At 47.0% G+C, this 13257-nt stretch overlaps 1 protein-coding gene across 2 annotated transcripts in view; it reads right to left on the bottom strand.

The window, feature by feature from the left end:
• Positions 1-13257, bottom strand: part of LOC310682889 (kazrin-like) — a 215738-nt gene that overhangs the window by 70000 nt on the left and 132481 nt on the right. Inside the window, exon 1 of one of the 2 annotated variants that reach the window (XM_083452199.1) lies at positions 11415-11593. The exons of the other annotated variant lie outside the window; for it this stretch is intronic. Within the exon in view, the coding sequence (XP_083308325.1) occupies positions 11415-11445 (31 nt within the window). The 5' untranslated portion in view covers positions 11446-11593. Of the gene's footprint in view, positions 1-11414; positions 11594-13257 lie in introns of those variants that run through there. 2 annotated transcript variants of the gene reach the window in all.

Genomic DNA, 13257 nt, shown 5'->3' with positions numbered 1-13257 from the left:
AGGCTGGCTCTGGGCTACTGAGGCTGCCGTTGCCACGTTTCCTGGGGACAGAGTTGCAAATCTGGGGACATTCCAGGGACGCAATATGTCAGATCTGCAAATCCGGGGACTGTCCCCGGGGATGTTTGGTAACCCTAATCTGGTCCGTTTTTCACAGTGGCCACCCCAGATGCCCCAAGGGGAAGTCCACAAGCAAGACCCAAACACAAGAGCACCACCCTTTCCTGAAGTTTCTGGTAACTGGCATTCAGAAAAGCATTCCTGCCTCCGACTGTGGAGGCAGAGCACTGCCATCATGGCAAGTAGCCATCGAAAGAATGGTTACTTATAGAACATGCCAGATGTTTTCCCCTCCCCGGAGCAGTTGGAATGCTTGTGAATACTGGGTGCCACCACGCCAGCTCAGCCAATCACTGTCAGAGGCTACATCAACTCTGCAATACAAGAAGGACTTTGAGTGCCAAGGGCAGTTTTGGGTGAAACCAATGTCCTCCCTTGAGAGAAGGCATCAGATTACCTCTGCTGAAAGAAGCAACATTGCCTTCTCATTTCTTGGTCCCTAAACAGGCAACCAGGGAAGGCAATTGAAAGCCAAGCCCCCCCCCCCCCCCGGTTAAATATGCAAACCAGCAGCTACAGAAAGCAGTTTGTGTGTGCATGTTGATCTATTATCATTTCATTAGGCTAAAGGTCACCATCTTTTTTTACTTTCCATTTGGAAACCCATAAAAGCTGTAAAAGACACTGTCAAGTAACCCCCCCCAAAAAACCCCTCCTTTACATCTGCAAGCAATTTGCCAGGATGCAGAGCTTGATGTTTACACAAGACTGAGATTCTGTTGCTGAGTGATTTGCAGCAAGAAAAAGAAAAAAGTAGATACTATAAAAAAATGTGGGATGAAGCGATGGAAATGCAACACTTTACGACCTAATTGAAAACTTCAGAGGCAATGATTAAGGCAGTTTCTCCGTTCTGTTGAAGTTGTTACTTTATATGACAGCCAAGTACATTTGGGAGAGAGACAGAGAGAGAGGAGAAGAACACGTCAGAGAACAGATCCAAACAAGAGAGGCCCTGGATTCCAAACAAAGGAAGTCAGAACATCGGTCCAGCTAGCTCAAGACTGTCATCACTGACCAGGATACCAGAAAAGGGACATTCCTGGGCTACCTGGAGATTTACTCAGAGAGGAGATGATCACAGGTTGCACTGCTGACCTCTATCTCCAATGGTGCACAGCGCTGCCAGCTACCCAAAGCAGAGCAAAGGAGCAGGGAGTTTGCCACAGAGGTGGTGCCAATCTGCCATTCCCGCCAGTGTGCCTATGCCACACCAAGTTCCCAGCTTTCTTGCCCCACTCTTTCTCCTTCTTGGTAACCAGCAGAGATGCACAGCATTGGGAAGGCAGGCTACAGGCTAGCCACACAGCCTCACCCTGCAGGCCGCTACTGTTAACACAAGGTTAGCAGGGCTAAGAAGACTCGTTGTGGTCTAGGAACTTGTGCCATCTCCCTAAGGAGGCCACTGTCTATCAGAGCACGCCCTTCCTCTTTGACCCAGCGTGCTTGCTGGTAAATTCACACGCGGGAATGAAAATTGCAGCAAGGCAGGGACTTCCGTTGGAGAACAATTACACGGTGTTATAAAAAGTTACGACCGTTTCCATATGAATGTAATGTCGGCTGTATATATGTGATCTGCTCCCTGTAAAGTAAGCAGAAGCTGTTGTACAGTTAGATCAAATGGCCCAGGTCTGATCCTTGCCTGGATCCCCAGAGAGCCACTGCCAGTTAGTGCAGACAATATGAAGCAAGATGGACAATATAAGGCAGTTTCTTATGTCCCCCCCCCCCCCATGGCTGCTACTTGTAGTAGGAAAATTAAGTATCCAAGGACTTTAACGCATTTTAAGGTACACACTATAAGGTAACACTGGATGGGCAAGAACTGAGCAGCAGCAGGAGAAAATTAAGAACAGAAAGGAAACAGAGAAAGAAAATGACTCGGAGGCTACGGACGGGTCTATCCTGCTCCCAAGCAGTGCTGTTATTGAAAAGGTATGACAAGGTTAATTGCTGGAAAACAGCTTGAGGTATCTTTGCGTTGCACCAAGGAAGCAAAACACACACACACACAACTGGAGGTAATTAACAAGGCAATGAGCACATCTTTCAGAGGAACCAGAGAGACTAGGAAGTACTTTGCAAAGGAGGCTGAGAAGGGAACGGGGCAGGGATTTTATTTTGTTTTTGTGGTGAGGTCATAAGTAGAGATCCTTGAGGATTTGTTTTGTTTTGCAGTGAACATAACCTACTCAAATAATCCCACACCGGGGCTCAGACCAGAAAGTAGATCTGTCTACCAGATCAGTTGCTGGGGAGAAACTGCTTGTGAATTTCCCACCAGCAACTGGTTGGCCATCGTGAGAATGGGATGCTGAACTAGGTGGACTAAGGGATGCAGGATGAATCCATTTTAAACATATTTAGACACAGGATCTGGTAGTTCTGACCTAATTGAGCTTTGCCCCCATTAGACCACCTATTGCACAGGGTGACTCCTTGGTCTGTGCTGTCTGTGCATTGTAACTTTTTTTTTTAAAAAAGCCCAACTAATTATATGCAACCTAATTATGTATAACATAAAATAGTCAACTTCCGGTACTACATTTCTGCAGCCTGATTTTGTACGTATGGACACATAAATATTTTTGTACAGTCATATGCACAGTTGTATCTGTTTATGTGCTGGTTACTTTACACACACACACAAACACACAAACACACACACACAGTACTTTTCTGTGTAAAGTCTAGGTTTTATTACTGTAAAATAATGCTAAAAGTGGGGGACGGGGGGGTCATCTTATACCCGGGGCCATCTCCCCCCATTTTCTTAAATTGGAGTCCCCCAAAATAGGGGGCATCTTATTCACGGGGGCGTGTTATACACAGAAAAATACGGTATATAATTTCTGTGTCGCTGTGTCATAAAGATACATCACATCGGTTTACAACCATATAAAAACTATGAAACCAAACAATAAAATCATAAAAAGTTGAAAGCAAAAAGAAATTAAAACACACACACACCAGCAAACCAGTATTATTTTAAGCATTGCACTGCAATAATTGTTTGTATTTTTAGAAACAACTCTCTTCTTTTTCAGAAGAGAGAAAAAATTCAGGCAGTGGGGGGAGGGGAAGAATCTCAACATTGAGAACCCATTCCTTTGGTCTGAGCCAACACACAAATATGAATGCACACATGCTGGCTCTGATAGCCAGACCTCTGCCACTCTCCCCAAATTTACCCTGAAGAACTTCACCTCCTCAACCCATGTACGGACAAAGTTTGTTTTTCGCATTCCCAAACCTATATCTGAATCCACTTCTCTCCTCTATTCCACAGCCCCACTGTGCACCTGTTTTCACCTTCACCCCCATTGTTCATGCATCCTCCCTTACTCCCCCCCATCCCCTCTTGCACACAAACTACTCTCATCATAGCCTTCTGTAACTTCCTCTTCTTGCATACTGCAACTACTAAGCATCCTTTCCACCTTCTGCACAATTATGAAGCCACCATCCTCTTGAATCTACAAATCTTCCAATGGGGGCTGTGCGATGACAGCCTTACATTTTTATGTGTATAGGAAGATATCTCTAGCTCGCTGCCCACATCAGTAAGTGGGAGCAATTATACCCCCCCTCCGCTCCAATTATGGAGGAATATGGAGAATTTCCTTTGTTCTGCATTTTTGAGGGAGATGACCTAATTTGCACCTCCCAGATAAATACACAGAACAGAATTATCTCTTGGATTTTGCTGTACCGCAAGTTCTGCAGTACAGTTTTAAGCTAAGAAAGGCACACTGTGAGGGAAAATGCACTCAGAAATATATACATTGACTGGTTCAAGATCTGGACAAGCCTTGACATCAGTCATATAGCAGATATTAGTCAAGACAGCTCAATACAACCCTCAAATCCAGGAACAGTCTACCCTTGAATATCATCAGCCAGGTGGCAACCAAAAAAAGAGAAGCTGACTTCTGGCCTCCTCCGAGTTCTGGTTGGCCACTGGTTAGATGGCCCTTTGGCCTGATCCCGTAGGGTTCCTCCTATATTCTGAGGAACCTGTACCGCTGCCTTACTACCAAGTCAGACCATTGGTCCATTTAGATAATTATTGTCAGCACTGACAAGGCAGCACAGTGGTACCTCAGGTTAAGAAATTAATTCATTCTGGAGGTCCATTCTTAACCTGAAACTGTTCTTAACCTGAGGTACCACTTTAGCTAAAGGGGCCTCCCACTGCTGCCGCACAATTTCTGTTCTCATCCTGAAGCAAAGTTCTTAACCTGAGGTACTATTTCTGGGTTAGCGGAGTCTGTAACCTGAAGCGTCCGTAACCTGAAGTGTCTGTAACCCGAGGTACCACTATAGCTCTCCATGGTTTCAGGTAGGATCTCCTGGAGATTTCGGGAATGGAACCTGGAGCCTTCTGCATGTAAACCAGATGTTCTACCACTGAGATGTGACCCTTCTTAAGTTCCCAAGCAGTGAAACACCGTCAGCATTCACCCACAGCTTTTAAGCAGACGACAGATTTGCAGCAAAAAGAAAAAGACACTACAAATGGCCCACTTATCCAAAGAGGTCAGCACAAGATAACTGACCTGCTATAACCAGAGGCAAAGCTATATCTACCTAGCTATTCATCCAAAGCTGAGCGTTGCTCAGCCAGCTTAGACTCTTTTGGCACACCAAGCATCAGACAATCCCCTTCTCCCCAATTTCTCAGTCTGCCTGCCTCTAACTAATCAATCCCAGGGGAGTGGGGAGGAAAATGACAAATGCAAACCATGCCCCATGTTTGTAACTAATCAAAAGTGAAAAGAAGGAGGGCTCTAATCTGGCCTGTTGTTACAACAGGTGTATTACCCCTTCTTCGAAAGCAAACAGCCAGTGGAATGGTACGCAGTGGAAGCTGCATGCATGTCTATTCACAAAGAAGCCCCAAACATTGAGTACAGGAAAGCTTTTATGTCAAGAGGAGTCCGGTTCCAGTTTCAAAGAGCGACGTGCACTTCTCTACTCAGAAGCACCGTATTTTCTGCTCTATAAGACGCACCAGACCATAAGACGCACCTAGTTTTTGGAAGAGGAAAACAAGGAAAAAAAAAATATTCTGAATCCCAGAAGCCAGGACAGCAAGCGGGATCACTGCACAGCCTCTCCCAGGCAAGGGGAGCCTTCATCCCATGCCCAGGAGAGGCTGCATGCAGCTAAGGTTCCCTTTAAAGAGCACGTGGAGCGTGTGTGTGGCTCTTTGGGGCTTTTCCCCAAGGAGGGAGAAGGGCTGCCCTCCACGCGGCACTTTAAAGGGAGCACTGAGCATAGCCTCCCACCTGCATTCTCTCCATAAGACGCACACACATTTCCCCTTACTTTTTAGGAGGGGGAAAGTGCGTCTTATAGAGCGAAAAATACGGTAAGTCCACTGAGTTGTATATGGCTGAATGTGGATATAGCCAACTCCCAGGTAAGTGGGCATAGGAATCACAGGATCATAAGAGTTGGAAGGAGACTGGCAAACAAATGGGAATGGGTTACACCCAGGGGTGTTTTTCCCCAGCCGGAACTCAGTTCTGGCACCTCTCAGGTGGGCGCCATTGCCATTATGCGAGAACAAGGGAGGCGTTCTTGTTAAGTTCTGGCACCTCTTTTTTATTATTAGAAAAACAGCATCTGTCACAGCCATACACCATGCATTTAAAGTACTTTTATACCACTTTCATAGACACAGGGAATCCTGGGAACTGTAGTTTGTCAGAGTGTTGGCCTTCGAGAGCTATAATTCCCTGACCCTTACCAAACTACAGTTCCCAGGATGCTTCATGACTGTTAGAGTGATGTAAGAGTACTTCAAATGTATGATGTGTCTGCAGAGAGTGTTGATGGGAGTGAAAAAGGAGGTTGGTATACTCAGGGAGGGCATCTAAACAAAATTCTCTCCAAAATTTAGAGCTACTACCTACGGGTCCGCCTCTCCTGGTATGTCCCACAGAAGAACTTACGGTCTTCAAATAAAAACATCCTGAAGGTCCCACGCCACAGAGAGGTTAGGCTGGCCTCAACCAGAGCCAGGGCTTTTTCGGCTGTGGCTCCAATCTGGTGGAACGCTCTGTCACAACAGACTAGGGCCCTGCAGGACTTGACATCTTTCCGCAGGACCTGCAAGACAGAGCTGTTCCACCAGGCCTTTGGTCAGGGTGCAGCCTGACTCCCTCCTTTGGCAATCTTTACAGAATTTTAGCTTATGGTTGCCATCAATTTGATTTTAATTAATTTTTATAATGTTTTTAGAATGTTGCACTATTTTATTGTTGTTAGCTGCCCTGAGCCTGGCTTCGGCTGGGGAGGGCGGGATATAAATAAATTTATTATTATTATTATTATTAATATTATTATTATTATTACTACTACTTGCTGATCAGAAGGTCGGCAGTTTGAATCCCCGGGAAGGGGTGAGCTCCCATTGCTCGGTCCCTGCTCCTGCCAACCTAGCAGTTCTAAAGCACGTCAAAGTGCAAGTAGATAAATAGGTACCGCTCCGGCGGGAAGGTAAATGGCGTTTCTGTGCACTGCTCTGGTTCGCCAGAAGCGGCTTAGTCGTGCTGGCCACATGACCCGGAAGCTGTATGCCGGCTCCCTCGGCCAATAAAGTGAGATGAGCGCTGCAACCCTGGAGTCGTCCGCGACTGGACTTAATGGTCAGTGGTCCCTTTACCTTTTACTACTCCTGGGTGGGGGCTAAGATGCAATCCTTCACACAACAGGGGTGGTGAACCAGTGCCTGCCTCATGTTGCTTGACTCTAAACTCCCACCATTCACCAGCTTGCATAGTCAATGGTCAGGGATTATGGGAGTTGGAGTCCAATAAAATCTGAAGGGCTGGTGTTTAGCCATATACACAATGAATGTGGGAGCAAGTCTCATTGAACTCAATAATGAATAAATACATAAGAAAGAAAGAAATGACTTCAAAACTTTTTTGTTGTTAAAAGTGACAAACGTAGTAAGTAATAATGATAATGATGTTAAGAATAACAATATAGATAAGAGAAAATTTAAATGGGAGTTTGGATGAAGTGCTAGGTTTGTTTGTTTTTAACGCCTTCAAACAGCTTCACTGCTTAGGGCAGGGCTTCCCAAACTTGGGCCTCCAGCTGTTTTTGGACTACAATTCCCATCATCCCTGACCCCTGGTCCTGCTAGCTAGGGATGATGGGACTTGTAGTCCAAAAAAACAGCTGGAGACTCAAGTTTGGGAAACCCTGGTCTGGGCAGTCAGCCAAATTCCATGGGCTCTTGGCTAATGCTATTCCTACTCAGAGTAGACCTGCTGAAGTTAATGGACACAACTAACTTAGATTTGTTAACTTCAGTCAGCGGGTGGGTTGGTTTAGGACTAGTGTTCCCAATCTCTTCCAGTGAATGGGTGTGTTTGTAGGGTTCCTTCCATACAAGGACAAAGTCCACTACCCAAAAGTTAAATTGTAACTTCATCTGAGGATTCAGGCTGGAGATTGGGGAGGCGGGAGGAGGAATACTTTCCAAATATCTACCCTTTGATATAACAATATGCAGACCACACAGGGAAGCGATTAAAAAAAACCCAACTTCCATAATTTAGAAAGGGTAGTTTGCTTTAGGGGTTGTTTTTAATTGGTGTATAATTGGAGTTTTTGATTTCTATGCAGAATGAGAGCCAGGCAAAAGTTTCCAAAGAACTTTGAAACATTTATCCATTTCCAAGTCTTTGGCTCTGTGGCTCAGTATTTACAGAATTATAACCATCTAGTCCTCATGTTTTCACATTGCAAGTGATCGTACAGATAAATGTGCAAAAGCACTGAGCTTACATCACCACCCGTCTCTGCAAGTTCAAAAATTGGGGGCCTCTTAGTTGCAATTCCTGCATTGCTGGGGGTTGGACTAGATGACCCCTGGGGTTCCTTCCAACTGTGCAAATCTATGATTCTATTGCGGGTGAGGAAAACAGCCAAAGCTTTTGCACCACTTAAGACCAGCAGGGTTTAGGCTGCCCGTTTCACTTTCTGCAATGCTGCATTTACTTCTTATCTATAAAGGTCCCTCTGTGTGCATCTTTCTAGGAGGACAAGTCCTTGCCCCAAGCAGCTTACAATTTAAAACTCAACAGGTGAGGAAAGAACAAAAATAGGGAAATCGAGGCAGGGGAAAAGAGGGAAGAAGTCGGCCATTGTTTCAGCTACATGGGCTCAGACTGGGTGGCACATTTGAATGTGCAGACAGTACTAAGATCGATGGACCAATGGCCTCAGTATATGTCTAGGTAGCATTGTTATTTTCCTAAGTGGTTCAAAATAGCTGCACTTTGCTCTCACTGTTGGGGTGGCGGAGATCAGGCGCTCGCAAGTTTTGCCAGGACAGCTAAGGGGAAAGTGCTGGGTAACCTGGAGCAAGTCATTGGTTCTCAGTCTCTGTTCCTCCACCTGTAAAATGGGACTATTCACAAAGCTCTTGAGAGGACGAACATACTCATGGCCGCAAAACACTTCTTGTAGAGAACAATCGTTAAGGTTCTGTGCAACTCAAATGCTTTTCAAGGTTCCAGTCGTTGCCCCTCAGATCTCAGCAAGGAATTTCTCTCTCTCCTTCCTAAGTACTGTATCAGTGATTTCAGGACATAGATCAGGTATAGGGAAGCTGTAGCTCTCCAGATGACTCCATTAATTCCAGCCAGGGATGATGGGATAGATTCCAGCAACACCTGGAGGAACATAAGGACCCCATCCCTGCCTTAGAGGAAAGAGAAAGCCACTTGCAACTTTTAACTCTCCTGCCTTGAGTGACATCTGGGGGGAAGAAAGCATGTTGTCCATCGGCCACATGGCTTGTTATGATGGTGAACGGTACCCATCCATTCATATAAGCACCCCACCACCACTCTCACTGAACTCTCATGTGGGCACACAGCAAAGGCCACAAATCGCTCGCACTTCTGCAGATAGAGAAGCACGGGAATCTGCCTACAACTGAGCCATTGGTCCATCTAGCCCAGTATTGTCAACACTGGCTGGCAGCTGCGGTGTTGGGTTTGAGGCTGGGGACATTCCCAGCCCTTCCTGGAGAGTGAACCTGGATGCAAATAATAATAATAATAATAATAATAATAATAATAATAATAATAATAATAATAATAATAATAATTTATTTATACCCCACACATCTGGCTGGGCTTCCCCAGCCACTCTGGGTGGCTTCCAACAAAATACAGTAATGCATCAAACATTAAAAGCTTCCCTAAACAGGGCTGCTTTCAGATGTCTTCTAAAAGTCAGATATTTATTTCCTTGACATCTGGTGGGAGGGTGTTCCACAGGGCTGGTGCCACTACTGAGAAGACCTTCTGCCTGGTTCCCTGTAACTTGGCTTCTTGCAGTGAGGGAATGACCAGAAGGCCCTTGGCGCTGGACCTCAGTGTCTGGGCTGAATGATGGGGGTGGAGATGCTCTTTCAGATATACTGGACTGAGATTCTTTGTCACTGAGCTACGTACATGGGAGATTTGCCTCCTCAACTCTGGTGAGATATTGGGCTAGAGACTCCACCTGTCATCCTTCAGGATCACACGGGGGTGGGGGTAGATCAGCGGTAGCCAACATGCTGCCCTCAAGATGTTGTTGGGCATCATGTTGCTTCTAAGGGTAGTTTACCCACCTTGCACTCAGCTCTCACCTGGGGCTCCTAGAAGCTGTCAGCAGGTGACAGCAGCCACACCCTGGGAACAGCTTTGACCGGCCAGCTAAACCAGGTGAGGGTAGCCAATGGGTCTCAAACTCTTGGTGAGTTCGGGACTTCCCCTGCATGCGAAGGCAGGCTCTGGTGGACTGAGTGGATGAGACCACTAGTGGGCCGAAAAAGCCAATAAGGCGGTTTCTGCACATGCTGTAGAGGGAAGTAAGAGGCAGATGGGACTCATCAACCCGGGAAGGTAGCCCATCTAGGAGAAAGAAAGCTCTGATCCTAAATCTCTGCTGCATTGCAAAATATCTTTGGGAGAAGAAAAGGCTAAGGAGTAAACCCTACACAAATCCGGAGTGGAGTCCCTAAGGCAGTTGGGTGGCACCTTGTACACCTCCTTCTGGCAATTCCTGCAGCCAAGCTGGTGCCAAATGTATTGCTCTGCTTTCCTCTGGACTACATCAGCAAAACTGAGAAGGGGGTCTTGTCATCTGGGCAGCCCAGGACCTCCATACACACTGGCCAGGTCACTTTAGTGCTGCTAAAACAGCAGTTTGACTTCACCCCCGGAAGTATACTCCACTGTCTCTTGAGACAGGCATATGGCAGCAGCAGCAACAACAACTCCCATCATGCCCGAGCACTAGCTATGCTGGCAGGGGCTGATGGGAGTTGGAGTCCAACACCTGCAGGGCATCACATATACGGCTACCTATATTAATGCCAGGAAATATTTTGTAGGTTCCAGGGAGGCTGCAGCCGATTTGGCTCGAAGGACCCCACCCTCTGACATCACCTACACATCCCCCCTGGCCTGTTCTTTTTGCTGCTTTCCTGCAATTTCCTCGTCGACGTGAGCACAAGAAGAACACGCAAGCCACGGCACACACACCGCTACACACCCTCAGGTGCAGCACACCTTTCCTGACAGCTGTTCTCCAACCCCGTGTGCCGAAGGCCCCCGACCCAAGACAGCTGGCAATGAGGCAACCCGGAAGGCCGATCCTAATTAAAACCCAAGGTGCCAATGGGCTCCTAGCAACCACAGATCACGTTAAGAATTATCTCATGCACCGAGGGCCCACCTCCCACTCCCAGCCTGTCAAACTCCCAGCCTTCGAACAAGGCACTATCCAACAAGTCCTTCACTGTTTGGGGCTTGGGTGCCCTGTTAGTAGCGTCGAACCACACCTCCCTGAAGGCTATCATTTCAGAGGCTCAGCGCTGGCTCCCATTCCCCTTCTCTGAAACACGGAAGGGAAAAAATGAACCATGCCCTAGAGAGAGAGAGAGCCGTTCTGGGTGGCTGCTCCTAGTTCTCGCGCCTCGGCAAGTTTAAAAGCAATTGACAAGGTGCTTTTTAAAAAAGAAGACGGCGGAGACTTGCCTGCACAACAACAGCCTGCCCACATGGCCTCTGGTGTTTCCCTGAGGCTGCTGTAACAAATGCACAAACTTACACAAGCTTACTCGCAGGACAAGGAAAGCCAGCGCATAATGTGGCAAAAGGGATCTCCGTTCAAACACCCTCAGCAAAAGCCCCACAAAAGACGAGGCCCGAGACGAGGTAGCTATTTTCAGACAGGTAACCGTGGAAGCAACATCTCTCCCCACATACCAGGTTTGTTCTCCTCGCTTTCCGACTTCATGGTGCGGAGTCTGGAGAGGGGAAGGGGAGACTCGGCCCTGGAGATTTGGAAGATCTTTCTTTCTTTCTTTCTTTCTTTCTTTCTTTCTTTCTTTCTTTCTTTCTTTCTTTTCTTTCTTTCCCCTCCTGACTCCTCCCCACCAAAGCAGGAAGTGCCCTTTGCGCTACCTGAGCACCTTGGAACCTGACCCTGTTACAGGTTGCAGAGTTTGCCAGCACGAGCTCACTGAGAGGAAGGAGGCGTGCCCAGGGAGAGAACTTCACCTGCCTGGCTCAGCCTTCCAATCAGAGGTTTTAAGCTGCACCAAATAAGATTTCAGGACTCAGCTCCTTCTTTTGAAGCTGCTCAGCCAGGCCGCCCCTTTCCTTCTCACGGGGGAAGGTGCCAAACGGCCCCACTATTAGAGTCACAGAGAAGAAAAGGGAAGAAAGAGACTGGGAAGGAAAAGCTTTGGTACAAGAATTTGCCGTCCTCCCATAATGCACTGCCCCGTCACACTGGGGATGGGAGGGGAGAGAGAGGCTTGTAGCTCCGAGGCAGAGCACATGTTTTGCACATCAAATCGTAGAATTGTAGCACTGGAAGGGCCCCCCAGGGGTCATCCAGCCCAACCCCCTGTGATGCAAGAATCACAGCTAAGTTATCCCTGACAGATGGTCACCCAACCTCTGTTTAATCATAGAATTACAAGGGATGCCCAAGACTCAATGCCCAACTGCCTGCAATGCAGGAATCACAGCTAAGCACTCATGTGCGGTCCCTGATTTTGGGGACCGCAACCAGGAACAGGCATTTCTCAGCTCAGGGGAGCTGCTGCTGCTGCCAGTCAGGGAGGGTGGCACTTGGGCATGGGAGACCTGCTCATATAAAGAGACATTGCTGGACTCCAACTCTCCTTGTCCCAGTTAGAATGACCAATGGTCAGGGAGTGATGGGAATTGCAGTCCTACAACATCTGAACGGCCATTTAGTTAGCAGCCTTTGGTCCACAGTGACTGACGGTGGGTCTCCGAGGTTTTTAGACATGTCTAGCTCCCAATTCTACCCAGAGATGCTAAGGACTGAACCTAGGACCCTTTCTGCATGCAAGACACTATGGTCCGTCTTGTAAAGATGCTAGTCATCATGGTTTCAAATAAAATTTGAAACCTGGAATCTTGGAAACATGGATGTGCCAGCACTTAGTCCCATTCCTTCTTCCTCTATCTCTGAGCAAATTTCTCCCAATAAACACATTTTTGCAAAGCAATCTTCCATCCTTATATAAAGCATTTTTGTATGTCTTCATTACATTGACCTATTAGCTTTGGTGGGTCTCCTCTGAGCACAACTAGCAATGACTGCGACACTAGGCCTACTCAGAGTAGTCCTGATGAAATTAACAGGCAGGGCTAACATAGTTTCATTAATTTTAATGGGTCTGCTCTGAGCAGGAAATAGTTGAATGCAAGCCTTTATTTCCAGCATTTTCTCCTGTGAGCTCTCCCCCTCCCTCCTTTTTTATCCTCACAACAACCCTGTGAGGTAGGTTAGGCTGAGAGCGACAGACCGGCCAAGTGGGGATTTTAACCCTGGTTTCCCAGGTCCTAGTCTGACGCTCTAACCACTATACCACACTGCCTGCACAGAGTATTCCAAGTGCAGTTATACCATAGAATTATACAAAACCATTATGATATGTTGCGGGTCGGGCTAGATGACCATCAGGGTCCCTTCCAGCTCTACAATTCCCACTGGTTGGCACTGGCAAGCCAAACACTGCCCAGTGGTTGCCAGCAGATGGCAAAAGAGGATTTAAAAATAATAATAATT

This window comes from Podarcis tiliguerta (assembly GCF_965153285.1).
Source record: "Podarcis tiliguerta genome assembly, chromosome: 8".
NCBI lineage: Eukaryota > Metazoa > Chordata > Lepidosauria > Squamata > Lacertidae > Podarcis > Podarcis tiliguerta.
Note: the sequence above shows the minus strand (reverse complement) of the source record. Positions and strands in the feature narration are given on the sequence as shown.